The sequence below is a fragment of the Colletotrichum spaethianum genome (genome assembly GCF_022836535.1).
Source record: "Colletotrichum spaethianum MAFF 239500 DNA, contig23, whole genome shotgun sequence".
Classification (NCBI taxonomy): Eukaryota; Fungi; Ascomycota; class Sordariomycetes; order Glomerellales; family Glomerellaceae; genus Colletotrichum; species Colletotrichum spaethianum.
In genome coordinates, this window is record NW_026054793.1 from 236,607 (window position 1) to 250,110 (window position 13,504).

At 56.5% G+C, this 13,504-nt stretch overlaps 4 protein-coding genes across 4 annotated transcripts; 1 reads left to right on the plus strand and 3 right to left on the minus strand.

Annotated features, from left to right (window-relative positions):
• Window positions 1–132: 132 nt before the first annotated feature.
• On the minus strand, window positions 133–1,789 carry ColSpa_08513 (FK506-binding protein 4; the record flags this gene model as incomplete). Its single annotated transcript, XM_049274725.1, has 4 exons — window positions 133–338; window positions 395–1,055; window positions 1,110–1,577; window positions 1,703–1,789. The coding sequence occupies 4 exons, from the start codon at window positions 1,787–1,789 to the stop codon at window positions 133–135; spliced, it is 1,422 nt and encodes a 473-aa protein (XP_049130682.1).
• Window positions 1,790–2,630: 841 nt separating this feature from the next.
• ColSpa_08514 (uncharacterized protein) lies at window positions 2,631–3,556 on the minus strand (the record flags this gene model as incomplete). The annotated part of the gene is made up of 2 exons (XM_049274726.1): window positions 2,631–2,914; window positions 2,983–3,556. 2 exons carry the CDS (start codon window positions 3,554–3,556, stop codon window positions 2,631–2,633), a joined length of 858 nt encoding a protein of 285 aa, XP_049130683.1.
• Window positions 3,557–4,946: 1,390 nt separating this feature from the next.
• ColSpa_08515 (uncharacterized protein) lies at window positions 4,947–7,127 on the minus strand (the record flags this gene model as incomplete). Its single annotated transcript, XM_049274727.1, has 3 exons — window positions 4,947–6,091; window positions 6,191–6,416; window positions 6,564–7,127. 3 exons carry the CDS (start codon window positions 7,125–7,127, stop codon window positions 4,947–4,949), a joined length of 1,935 nt encoding a protein of 644 aa, XP_049130684.1.
• Window positions 7,128–8,251: 1,124 nt separating this feature from the next.
• On the plus strand, window positions 8,252–8,512 carry ColSpa_08516 (uncharacterized protein; the record flags this gene model as incomplete). The annotated part of the gene is made up of 1 exon (XM_049274728.1): window positions 8,252–8,512. The coding sequence occupies one exon, from the start codon at window positions 8,252–8,254 to the stop codon at window positions 8,510–8,512; it is 261 nt and encodes an 86-aa protein (XP_049130685.1).
• Between the last annotated feature and the right edge of the window lie 4,992 nt (window positions 8,513–13,504).

Here is a 13,504-nt window from a genome sequence, read left to right on the forward strand (position 1 = left end):
CCGGGGTCTGAGCTAGTCCGAGCCATGTCTTTCATGGCAGACTCGCTGAGCAAGTGTGTAGAATACAGTGGGAAGCATCCTGAGTCGGCGTCTCGTCGCCGGAGGCGGTGGTGCTGTTTAGCAAGTCACCGTTTACTTGATCTCGAGCAGCTTGACGTCGAAAGTCAGGGTGCTGTTGGCGGGGATGCCAGGCAGGCTCTTGGAGCCGTAGGCCAGGTGGGCGGGGATGGTGAGGCGACGCTCACCACCGATGGTCATGCCGAGGACACCGATGTCCCAGCCCTTGATGACCTGACCCTTGCCGGCCTTGAAAGAGAAAGGCTTGCCCTTCTTGTTGGCTGGGATTGCATGTTAGCAGGAAGAACAGAGATACTACCGGCGCATCACAACTTACCATCGAAGACCTTGCCGTCATCGAGCTTGCCGATGTAGCGGACACCAACAGTGTCGCCGTTCTTGACGGCGCGGCCAGAGCCGACCTTACGGTCGTCAATGGTGACGCCCTGGACGACCTTGACGCCGGTGGCGGGCTTGCCGGCCTGCTTGGCCTTCTCGGCGGAGCCGGTAGGGCCCTGCTCGAGGTTCTTGGCGAACTGGACCTTCTTGTCGGACTTGGGAGTGGTCTTCTCCTCAGTAGCGACAGCCTCGCCCTTGTTGTTCTTAAGCTTCTTCTTGTCCTTCTTGGAGAGCTTGGAGTCGTCGGCGTCAGCCTTGATGAGGTCGTCGAGGCTCTCGGCGGCGCGCTTCTTGCCCTTCTTGCTGGTCTCGACCAGCTTGGGGGCCTCCTCCTCGTCGGTGTCGACCTCCATGACGCGGGGGTCGGCGGTGTCGTCGAGCTCATCGCTGTCCTCGTCGGACATGCCGTCCATGCCGTACTCGAGCTCATCGGGAGACAGATCGTACTCGCCGTCCTCGTCATCCTCATCGTCCTCGGAGTCCTCCTCCTCGTCATCGATAACGTAGTTACCGGTGAGGTGGACGGTGTGAGTGCCGGAGACAACGAAGAAAACCTTCTCACCCTCCTGGACGGTGATGTCAAGGGGCTGCTGGTAGTTCTGTCGAGTTGTTAGCTGGGATTCATGGGGCTTGCATAGTCTTGTGCAACTTACGCGCTCGGTGTCGAGAGTGCAGAGGACGAAGTTCTCGAGGTCAAGACCCTCGTCGTCCTCGTCTTCGCTGTCCTCCTCCTCCTCCTCGTCATCGTCGGAGGCCTTGGCCTTGCCCTTCTTGCTGGACTTGCCGTTGGGCTTAGCGTCGTCCATGTCCTCATCAGACTCCTCGGCGGAGACAGCCTCGATCAGCTTCTTGAGGGACTCGGCCTGCTTCTGCTTCTTGGAGGGGTCGCTGGGGCCACCGTTGGGCTCGTCATCGTCATCAGACGACTCGTCGTCGCCGTTGGCGGCAAGGAGGGACTGGAGGTAGTCCTCGTCGATCTCATCGTCCTCGTTGGCCTCGAGGTCGTCACCGAAGCGCTGCTTGACCAGGCGCAGGGTAGAGCGGGGGACGGCGGGGATGTTGCCATCGGCATCGGCCTCAGGAGCCTCGGTGGGATCAATAGCGGCCATGGTGATGCGGAACTGGCAATGCCGAGTTAGTTAAAAACTCACGAATGGGAGGCGCGCGGCCGGCGCATGCTGCGATTTGATCGCAGACTACACCAAGACACGCGCAGACGAAGAACCACAGCAGAGATTGTACGTACAGTGGCAGGGAAGTCGGGCGAGGCGGGAATAAGGACTTCGCCGGGAGGGATCTCGAGCCCGTAAAGAGCGACAGGAAGCTGGGCCATTTTGCTGGATGTGAGGTGGTACGTGAAAAGAAGGTTCAAAGGTGGTGCTCTTGCACTTGATTATAGACTGCAAGGAGGTCGAGACAATCAAAGACCTTTTGCTTGAAGTTTTGGTTGGGATATTGGAGGAATTGAGGAAAGGGAAGGTGAGATGGGATAGAGTGTGAGAGGGAGGTTGTACAGAAAAGGCGAGGTTCTAGAAGAGCTTTTGCCTGAAATTTTTTTCCCTCGACCGACGACCAGACGGCACCGAACTTTTTTTTTTTTTTTCCCTTCCTTGGTCTCGACCCCACCGCTGAAGCCGCTAGTGTTGCCTTATCCTGCCTTATCGCTCTTATCCAGCCATGGCAACCGCTGCGCAACGACAGGGAAGGTGCGTCTGGGGAAGAGCTGCGTTTGGACCCCTGCCCAAAACCCGCCCAGAGGATGGATTCCAGGTGCAAAAAGAGCGGCGCTTTTGTGGACGGTGAGAGCGCCATCGAGCCACCGAGAAGCATCCATTCGTACACCGCTTTCTGCCTGGGCGCCCATTCCCACCAACGGAGAAAACACAATCATGGAAGGTGCAGCTGCTGCCTTGACCCGCTTTCGCGATTGGGTTTCTTGACTGGCCTTGCGTCTTGGGCGAGCAGCCTGCATCTGGGAAACATCCTGCGGCGCTTCATCGTGATGTTCACAAGATTCAATCTTCAAGTTGCTTTCCAGTTGTCATCCTGAAAGTCAATTGAATGAGTTGATTGATTCATTAGTAAAAGACACGTTAACATACAATACCAGTTGCCTTCTGCCCCGCACCAAGTTGAGTTCCTGGCCTACAGAACTCACTCAGGCCCCTTACACCTCAGATGTCCTTCTTCTCCGTGTCCTTGCTCGGCTCCCCAAACCAAGCCTTGACAATCTGCCACACGAACCCCAAGAAGAACTTCGTCTGACCTTGCTCGTACAGCTGCGGCCTATCCCCGACGTCGGCCAGCTGGCACCCAATCTCAGCAATGGCCGCGGGGAAATGCTTCCTACTGCCCCGCGCGTACGCCGCGACGAGGTCGTTGCCGTTCGTGATGCCGCCTGTCGTCAAATCAGCCACGGCCCTTCCATCTCGGCATTGGCTCCAAGCAGGAGTCGACTCTTTAAAGACATGGGTAAGGGGAGTGTGAGACGAGCCGAGTCCAAGGAGAAAGGAGAGAAAAACATACCGCAACTCCAAAAGTTCCCGTCCTGGAACCACCGATACTTCTCCCCGACGAACTCGGCCCCGGGGAACCTCTTCCTCAACATGTCCTGCAAGCCCCTCGGCCCGCAGACCATCCTCCCCTCCAACACCCCCGCGGCGCCGCACAGAAAAACGCCCGTACAGACGCTCAACACGTCCGTCACTTCCCTCTGCTCGGCATGGTCCTTCAGGAACCCGAGCACATCCTCGCCCCAGCTCGCGTCCGGGTCCGGGCCGGGTACGAGAAGGACGTCCAGCCTGCCCGGCTGCACGTCCGGGTGCAAGATGTCGTGCGTGGCCTGCATCTTGACGCCCGCCGTGAGCTGCAACAAGTTCGGGGGGCGCGGCTCGGCGGTCTCGGTGCCGGCTGCGGCGGGGGCCGTGATGTAAAAGATGCTCACGCTGGGCGCCAGCGCCGAGATGTGCTTCGGCAGCATGGGCAACCCGCCGAGGTACTCCTTGGACATCATTGCGAAGACGTCGATGCAGGCCATGTCGAGGAGCTGGCACTCGAACGGGATGAACACCCCGATCTTGACCGTCTTGTTGTTCGTCATGCTGTGCTGTGTTTCCCTAGGGACTGCGTATGAACTGGGGTCTGCTGGCTTAAGTATCTCGAGAAGCGACTTGACGCGTGAGACTGAATCTGATCCTCAAATGGGAATACACCCTGACGTATCCTTTGTTTGCATGCGACGTCTCGTACCTAGAGCAAATCGCAGGAACACATCCGCCATCTATATACACCAGCGCGACTCCCACTACCATAAGCGTCGCTCCTAGGACCCGAACCCAAGACCGCCCTCCACTCCACCACGGGCCCGGATTAGGCCGGCGCCTCGAATAAGTCTCCGGGAGCTCGTCAAAGTCAGAGACACGGGCCGCCGCTGGCTGACGCCGCGAGCTCTGATTGGGTGGGACGACATAACTTCCGAGGGGTCTCGGGGCCTGACGGCTCTCCCTTACGCCTTTCCCAAGCTGCGTAGGTCCGGCCACCGGTCCGTCTCTCAGGTTGCTGACGCCCAGAGTGTCGTCCATTGCTCAGTCATTCGTCGCAGTCTCTGGTTGGACCTTACCGTTCGTACGTGACCCAGATCCTCGATGTGATTTGATTGGACTGGTCGAAAGGCTGCACCCTGCAAATGTGATACGAGACGACGACTGTACCGCGTCACTCTCCAACGTCATCTCACAACACCGTGGCAGCCATGTAGGAAATCACGTAGGGACATCTCGAGGGAAGCGTTTATAATGTAATTCACATCAATTGTATCGTCGTGGCAACGTTTTCCTATTGACCACCGTTCCGATCCACGTCTTAGCGTCAGCTGCCATGATCATGAATCGTTCTATGTACACACAAGATTAGATATTATAGGACTCGTCCATATTAATGGGCTCCGGGATTCCATTGGGTTGGCCTCCCCGTCTTGCTGCTGGAACCCACTCTCAGCTGCTCCTGCTGGGCTCGCCCTGTCCCCAGCGGATGCAATCGTCTTTCCTCACCCTCTTGGCATCTTTCTGCCGCTGGTGGTTGAACCTCGTCATGCTGGCGTGGATATGTCCTACCCCTTCCCACTTCGTCTTTCGTATAAGCGAATGCACTTGGACGGCTCTCTCGCTCGTCAAGTTCCTGCGTGTTGCTCCGAGAACTCCGGTTTGAGGCCCCATGAATCCCCGAAAATCTCTAGAATGCCGATACCATGCCATGCCATGCATATCAAGAATGCCCTCATCTATTTACACATGAGGCTCTCGGGAGCCCCAGCTTCTTCAAACACATAATCGAGTTAAAAACCGCCGCTTGGTGGGTCTTGCTGGAATTGGGCTGTGCGTCGAATCGAAGGAAATAAAGAGGAGCCGTCGCAGTTTCCGCATGACGCGCGTAAAGGCGAGGTCCCGTCGAAGAGTAGTAAAATGATAAAACCGGAAAGGGAATTATTGTCGTTACGCGATATCGGCTGCCGTGAGCGATTTCGCTCTTTGCCTGGTGACCTTTTTGCTGACAGAGTAGACGAGGTCTAGTGTCCAGAAATGGCAAAGCTGCGCCTGGGCGCAGGGGATGGCGCCGTAAAGAGGCGCAACAAGAGGAACCATGGCGTAGTCAATGAAGTTCTTCTTGACAGAGCGGTAAGAGAAGTTCATGCCGTCGGACAAGCCAGCCTCGGTCATTTCACGCTGGCGAGACTTGACGCAGATGCGGTGGAAGCTCTCGTACAGGAACAGGTAGAGAGCGATCTCCATGAAGCCGAAGGTGCGCAGGATGTTGCAGACGTCGAAGATCCAGCTGAGGTGCGCCACCTCCTCGTTGCCCTCGGTGACCCAGACGTACAAGGTGGAGGAGATGACGTAAATGGTCATCTGCAGAGGCAGAAAGTGCGCTTCGAAAAGGCGGTGGAACAGGTAGACAATGCGCTCCCAGTTGGGCGACTGCAGAGTGTCGTGGGTGACATCGGAAAAGACGCCGCTCTCTCTGGGCTGCTCGGGATCTTGTTGGTCCAGGGGCTCAGGAACGTAGACATCAGAGGCATCGCCCATGGAGTTGTGCAGGGGACGGAAAGCCCGCGAGGTGTGCTTCCGTTCCTGCCAGAGCTCGACAACCTTGCGAAGAGCGTATCCGGAATCGAGAGCACCCCACATGTGTCTCATCGCCTGCTTGTAACGAGCCTGCATGTCCGAGTAGATACCGCGGAGACCCTTGGAGCCGTTGCCGCAGACGTTGCTCTGGCTGACGGGGCTGACGACAGTTCTGACGGTCAGGTTGCCGTTGAGCGCAAAGAAACACTTCAGGTACATGTGCAGATCTTCTCCGATAGCCTCGTTGTCGCAATCCCAGCCGCCGACGCGGTCGACAAGTTCCAAAGGCACCGAGTAAACGGAGGTAGGGGGCGCAATGGTCGAGCCAGAGTACAGTCCAGACATACCGCCGGCGCCCCAGAGGATGTCGGCAACACGGACAATAGCGGGAACGCTGTGGGCGTTGCGGTCAAAAATGATGGGAGCTGCATACAGGGTGGTGTTTGCTGTTTCGGGGTAGGCCAGGTGCATCGTAGTCAGCAAGGCGAAGAAGTTGGCAGAGAGGTGGCTGTCGGCTGTAGGTACCCCAGTTTCTGTCAGCGAATCGTCCTATACCTGCAAAGTTTGGAAACATTGACTGCGGCAGATTCTCAGAATCTGACATGCGCACGTACCGTCAAGACCCGTAATGATAACATCCTTACGGGCAGTCATAGAGTATTTGGGGCTCAACTTGCGGGCGGCCCAGGCGACATTGCTTCCCTTGCCAGCGGACTCTCCAGGGATGTCGGACGGGTGAATAGTGTAATCGATGCTGCGGAACTTCTTGACAAATTCTTGAATGAGAGTCATGGCCTTGAGTTCCACGTTGGGCTCCCGTTGTTCCATTCCCAGGTACACCTGCACAGACGGGTTAGCCATTGTTGTTTTTTTGCTGATGGGATGGTGCATGAGGGGATGCGCTATCCAACGCCTTGGCGATCATTGCCATAATCGGCCAAGACTAACGGTTTCGGACAGTAAACAGGCAAAAAGGGAAGTACTCACGTCGTAGCAGCTGCGGGCCTGAGGGTGCGAAGCCAGAACCTCGAGAGTCTCCTTCAGGGTATCCATCTCCTCCTTGTAGTTAGGAATGATGATGGCGTGGATGACGCGATCAGCTTCAGCGTCGCCGTCGGCGTAGAGTTCGGGCTCGGTGTCGCCAGCCTCGCTGCTGGACGCAGAGCAGCCGTGGGAGGAGGTCAGGGTCTCGGAGCTCGACAGGGAGGTCGAAGATCCGCGACGGCGGTGGGAGAACTTGTAGTCCCGCAGGGTCTTGTTGCGAGCGATCTTCTTCAGCTGGCGGGTCATGTCGAAGACGGCGTAGCAGCATCGGAGAGGGAAAGCGAAGACGAGGATGTGGATGAACAGGCAGTAGTAGGCGTAGATGACCGTCCAGTAACCAGCACCCTTGGTGGCCGAGGTCGAGACGCTGAGGCTGTCTTGGTGCAGATAGTTGTAGCCGTGTGCGGCGGCAGCTGATTCCTTCGAAATGACCCAATAACTCAGGGCCAGGAGGCCCAGCATGGCCAAGCCGCCGACGCGGCGCGAGGCCCAGGCGAAGATGGACATGGTGATGACCGAAGATGAAGTTTGTTGAGGCGCGGTGCCAGCGAAAGATTGATCGACAGGAGAGCGACAGTGACGGTTGGTTGACGACGGGAAGGCGACGTTGACTGTCTGTCGAGGCAAGCAGCCGAGGAAGAGTGGCTTGAGGAAAGAAGCCCAAGGTAGGTTTGCTCGAGGGAGAGCGAGACCAACAAGCTACAGGCGACGGGATGGGGGAGGGAGAGAGGAATGGAGAGGGAAGTAGGGCGGAGGCAAAAGAAGCAGGAAACCTCAGACCCGAAATTGCGGAATGGCTACCTGTCGAACTGGAGCCCTACCCAAACAAGTCGATGGTGGTCTCTCGCTCTCGCTCTGTCTTGGGTGCTGCGCGTGTGGATGGGGGGAGGAGGATGGTGACAGACAGGAGGCGGAGGGGGAGAAGAGAGGAAGAGAGAAAAGGGAGGGACTGAGAAAAATTAGAGTGCGTCTTGTCGGATGATATTCACGAAAAGGATAGCGACTAATGGATACGGGACGGGACTGAGGAAGAGAGAAGGAGGGAGGAAGTGCAAGGTTGAGAGAGTGGATGATTTCTTGGATAGGGACTGCGACATGGACGTGGTGGACACGGTACAGAGTTAGGTACAGTCCCGTCAGGTTAAAAGGCGTGGTAAGGTCCCCCGTCGCCTGCAAAGGTACGATGGGGAGGTACCTCAGTTTCTGGAGCAGGTAGGGCCAACGGGGGAAAGGGGGCGCGCTTTTCCCTCTCTCTGTCTTCTCGTTCTCTCTCCCACACTCCCACACACACACACACACACCACGCAGAGCCTTTCCCTTGGAGGCGTGCTGCTTGGTGTGTTGAATCAGACGGGGACTGGTTCCAGAGGGCCCTAGGGACGTGGAGAGAAAAAGGGTCTCAGGTACCTCCGCTAAACCAGCGCCAACGCCAAATTTGGGCGTGGGGAAGCCGATGCTCCAGGTACCTCGCTCGCTTTGTCGGTTATCTCCCCGTCCCATGTGCCTCAGTTTATCCCCCCTCCAGCGTGTCAGCAGCACCTCCTCTAACTTGGGAATACCTATCAGAGAGAAGAAGCTGAGCCGGAACCAGTGTAAGCGAGATAGGAAAGTAGGTAACAAGGCCGCCTGCAATGCAAGAGCAGAGAAGACGTGCAGAGCAGCAGCAGCAGAAGCGCGGGCTTGGGGAACCCGAACTGGGGGGCATTGGACTGGGCGATGGGATGGGACAGGCCCTCTGGATTGGCGAGACGACGAACTGGGGGCATCCTCGCACTGGTGATGGCAGCCGTAACAGACAGGGGTCACTGAAGTACCTTGGATCTGGAGAATTGAAGCTTCAAGCTGCAGCGCTGGGCAGAAGAGGAGAGGCGAGGCGAGGCAAGAGGCGATGAATGAAGGTGAGGGTCGAGATGGTTCCAGTGTGGCATTGGCTGGTCTAGGCTGGTCCTGGTCCGCGAACTGGATCGGGATTGGCTCGAGACAGGTCGCAGTCCCGCTGTGCTAGTGGTCCATCCGGGAAGGGACTGGGGTGTGTGCCGTGCTGGGGCTAGTGCATCTCGCCCGCTCGCGTCTGGTGGGCTGCCTCTCTCTCTCTCTCTGCCACTGCCTCTGCCTCAGTCTGTGTCTTCCTCGCAGTCTTGTCGCTCATCCTCTGCCTCGATAATTGCTTTAGCGCGGAAAGGACGTGGATGCGCAAAAAAACAAGGGACTGGGGTGGCACAGACAGACTGGCAGGGATTGGCTGCCTTGGGAATTTTCTGCGCTTGCACTGAATCGCCCCGCGGGAAATGAGACGTGGGAAATTACCGAGTAAGCGGTCAGTATGCAGCACTGTGTACAGCTTCCGCGTACACTACACTAGGTATTGTGTGTCGTCTTTGGGGGGGGAGAACAAAGACTGCATGCCATGCATGTCTTCTTCTCTCTCGTTAGCTATGTTATTGCTTCTCCTCTTTTTCATGGATGACCAATCGACAACAGCACAAGGCACGGCAGACACCCGTTCGTCGTTCTCGATTTCTCGATTGCTGCTCCGATTGTCGATTGTGACCACGACGGGACTTTGCCAATGCCCATTTCACAAGACCTTGACCTGGGCTATAGACGGATCAAAGTTCCTGGTTTCACCTTTTGTGCGTCCAATTCCAACCGACGGAGGGTTTCTGGTGCCTATCAAGCCAAGAGCGACAACCAGCTAGTCGCTACACAGCGCATGGGATACTCCTTCAGGTATATTGCTGACAGCCGCGTCGTTACAACGCGAATGCATGTGACTGCGTCATTGTTGAGTGATGGCCATTGAGGACTATAGTAGCTGACTATAGACCACGTCGGGGCACAGCACCGCCGCGCTTGGCGGGAGTCTTCACTGGCATTGCTCGTGAGGCTCTCTCTCGGTTGTGTCCGCCATCTCACTGGCTTCGAGAAGCCGACATGATGCTGAGGCTTTTTCTCTCTTTCTTTCTTTCTTTCCGTCTAACCTCTGATGGTCTCAACCTGCCCCAGCGTCAGCGCCCAGCGTCAGTTCTCACCCTGCTTGGTGGACTCTCGAGGTCATGGGCCATGGCAATCCGCATTCAGTCAAACAAACATGCGGTTGCACCTTTCACAGTGACTGGGACGTAATTTGGCGGAGGCTCCGCACAGTGTGCGTGTCCGCTGCAGCAGTGCCAAGTTCATAGGTCGAGGACCGCTTGCTGCCTGTGCTTCACCCACGCTAGGGACACTAAGGTGCCGTAGGGTCGCTCCTCCCGCTCTGACGGGCTGGCTCGCCCCAAACGGGATATTTGAAAAATACCTCTCCAACTAACAAATTTGCACTGCTCGATCCGGGGCGCCACAGTGCCCCCCGGTCAGGTGTCCACAGTCCACAGCTTGTCGACCCTCTTCGTCCTCTTTTCCTTACCGCTATCCACCTCCTACCAAATAGTGCACCGTAGGAAGTCTGACCGGCGCTGGGGTCCGCGGGCGCGGAATCGCACTTACGGAGTACCTACGATGTACACAAACCATCGACGGGGACTGGACAGGCCTCGAGAACGCTCGCTCCATTGAAGGCCTGTGAAAAGCTTCAATCCAAAGGGAGGCCAGGGCTCAACAGCCCATTATTGTCTCCAGCTGATGGCAGTTTGGGTGGCCCTCGGTGGGTAGGAATTGGCCGGGAATAACAACCGGCGCCTGTGGAGGTTCTGGAGGAGGCGGGATTCAACACACGAGCACTTTTGCCAGGTTTCGATGCTTACCATAGTGGCCATTTCTACATTCATAGCTATATACATAGAGTGGAAAGATGCTCAGAGGGGCGGTGTGGTGTGGTAAGCCAGGCGAAGCTTAACCTCAACGCCTCGCGCTGTCCGCCTGACGCCTCATCAACCGGACCACTTTCGTCGAGGTCCAGTGTTTCCAGGCCCGGTTCTCAATGGAAGCTTCTCTCGCCTTGCCTTCCTCAGTAAGCACCAAAATGGGCCGATGCTGAGTCTTGGTGTGACGAGCAACGCAGGCCTGGAAAGAGCCACCGGAGGCTAAGTGATTCGTGAAGCAGCTTTCTCCAGACTTTTGGCAGGGCAACTATCATTCTGAGACCAGTCGCACTTGATCCTTCTTTACCAATGTTATGGACGCAGAATACCGGCTTCCCCCGAGTCTGTTTTCGACCGCTGGCCGGTCTTGAGGAGAACCATCCGAGAAACAACGGTGCTCCGTGAGAACCGTCTGGCATGCTTGTGTCCATATCACCAAAATCTTGTCGGCGTTCGCGGGCATGACATAGGTAGGTGGGATGAGGGAGCCGCAGCTTCCCGTTGAAACAGCCCCAGCGCATCCAGGTCCAAACAAGTCTTGGTGTTCGACAAAGCCTTCTCGGTCCTAGCCTTGTAGACATTATCATTTGGTCAACCATTCGACTCAGTCACAAATCAACCCCCATCGCCTCAAACACACGCCGGTGCGTTCATCCTTCGGCTGAGCATCCGCGTGTTATTCTGAGAAACATTCGCTGCCCGTACCCGCGTTTGCCAGATCGGCGACTAGCAGACTGTCATGCGCCATGGACCATGGATACCGCCTGGTGTGCCACGGGACGACGAAACAAAGACGATGTCCTAGGCCACCCGTCGTGGCTTAGCCTCTGCCATGCGTGCGTGCGAAGACGAACCGAAACACACGGCGGGCAGATACTGTTGTTTGTACCACGCTATCTCTGAACACCAGGCCATGCTTCAGGTCTGGGGATTTACTACTGCGGTGCTGCAGTGCGCCTCTCTAGTTACCCGGCCACATGCGAAGTGGTACGTACGCCAAGCGGAGTAAACCGTGGCTCAGCTTGGGAGAGGGAAAGTAAATGCGTGCCTCTTGTTGGTCTTCTCTTTACTAGCGTAGGTATATGTACAGAGCTGCCAGCAGTCACACGGGCGACCATTGGTCCGTTGATGAGCTTCTCCAATATTTGCAGAGGTCGTCGCAGCTTCAGCCGCCGTCGAGAGGTGGGCTTAGAGGCTTGGAACTTGACAAGCTGTGGCTGCCGTCGTCATCCGCCGCAGCCATATATTACTGCACTGTCGTCATAGTACCACGAGATGCTACCCTAGAGAGACGGGGTCATGGGTGCCAGGAAGACAGCGAGCGAAACACGTCCACGCAGGCGAAATGCACGCAGCGTGAACATCGACAGTGCAGGGCGGCATGCTTGCCAGCATGTCATCCCATTTAGCTATTTTGACATTCGACTTGGACGGGTCGCGGTCGCTCGCATTGTCGGTTTCCCGGGGATTGCATCAATGAATGATGGCGTTCCCTGCAGCACATAGATTACATGGCCTGCGGCTGAGACCTTACCATCACCTTCTTGGTCATCCCACCATTGTCAAACCTTTACCTTTGTCCCATCCCTCGCTGAGTCTAGCATTGTTTCTTCTCCGGTCCAATCTAGTCATAGTGCGTCCCTCCTGGTCGCTCACAACCGGGCTTGAGAGCCGGCCTGGGATCTCGTGGCGTGCTGGGATACTGTTGCTAAACGACGAGAAGATGGGAGCCTGAGACCCGTTGCCCGGTTTTCCTTCTTCTTCCTCTCTCCTATATGCAGTTGGCAGGGTCGCAACGATCCTGATGAGAAATTTTCGAACCGCAAACCTACCAGAAGAAGAAAATACTGCGCTCTGGCCAGGCCTCCGCCGGGGACCAAGGCCTACCAGGCCGCCATTGCTAATGTGCCTGTCAGGATATAGTAGCAACGGAAGCCGGTGCGGGAGATTTTGACCTGCATGCCGTCGGCTTGGATATCCTGGCCACGCCGCCGCCCGATAGGAACATGTGCTTGACAAGCGCATATCATCCCACTACCGCGACTCTTCAGTCAACAAACACATGCGCTCACGGACTTGGACGGTTGAAATTGGTCAATGCAGGTTCGGCATGGCATCAGGAGCTGCATGAGCATCGTCGAATGGCCGCCGTCAGCTTCTAGTGCATTTTGCCGGTCCTACGCAGTCCACCCACCGCATCTAGGCCATCTCGGGTATCCGTGCCAACAAGCATTCGTCTCAACATCGAAGCCAGTTCTCTAGCGCCTTTTCTTCGGGCTTTGGTTAGGAACGGTAATGAAGGAGGCATGTGAGATCAGACGCGTATCGCGGATCAGCACACTAGGTAAGGCGAGGAAGCGAGGAGTACCCGTATACTTCATCCGTATACGACACGAAACCATCGGCAACATCTCACTTTTGGGGCATGTCGACCAAGAGGCGCTTGCAGGGCTCAAGCGAAGGGCGAAGGCCAGGAAAAGACGGACCACGCCGACTATCCTGGCAACCGATGGTGCTTGTTCCTCCAGAGCAGATCAAGGTCACTCGGTATCTGAATTCTCCTTCTCCACGCCAGTCTACCCCTACATGCTGAAGCTCTCCAGCAGAGCTTCCCAGCCGCTCTCCGTAATTTCGTAGTCACAAGCGAAAAGTTGCTTTTCGCCGTGCTGAAAGATGCAGCACGCCGTCTCGATAAGAACCGGATACGGGCTTTACGTCCCAACGCTGTTGAGGCGCATCACATACTGTCTGTACAACACACATATACTGCACGTTACATTATATCACGCTGCGCGTACATACTGTCCGCTTGCTGCTTCAGCCAGAAACCCAGACAAAGACATCCTCCTATCCCCTGTACTCTGCGCATTTATGCGCAGTACTTATTCCGCGGGCTGCGGCCAATGCAAGTAAAGGGGAGAGGTGCCTCCTGATGTCGTGGACCTCCACTGGGGAGCAAGAAGCAAGCTAACACGCGATCCGATAATGACACAATGATGAGTTCAGCCAACTGCCAGCAAAGGGGAGAACGCCGTTGAGAAGTCCCATAGGCTTAAGGCGTAGGGGGGGCTGCCAGACGGGTGG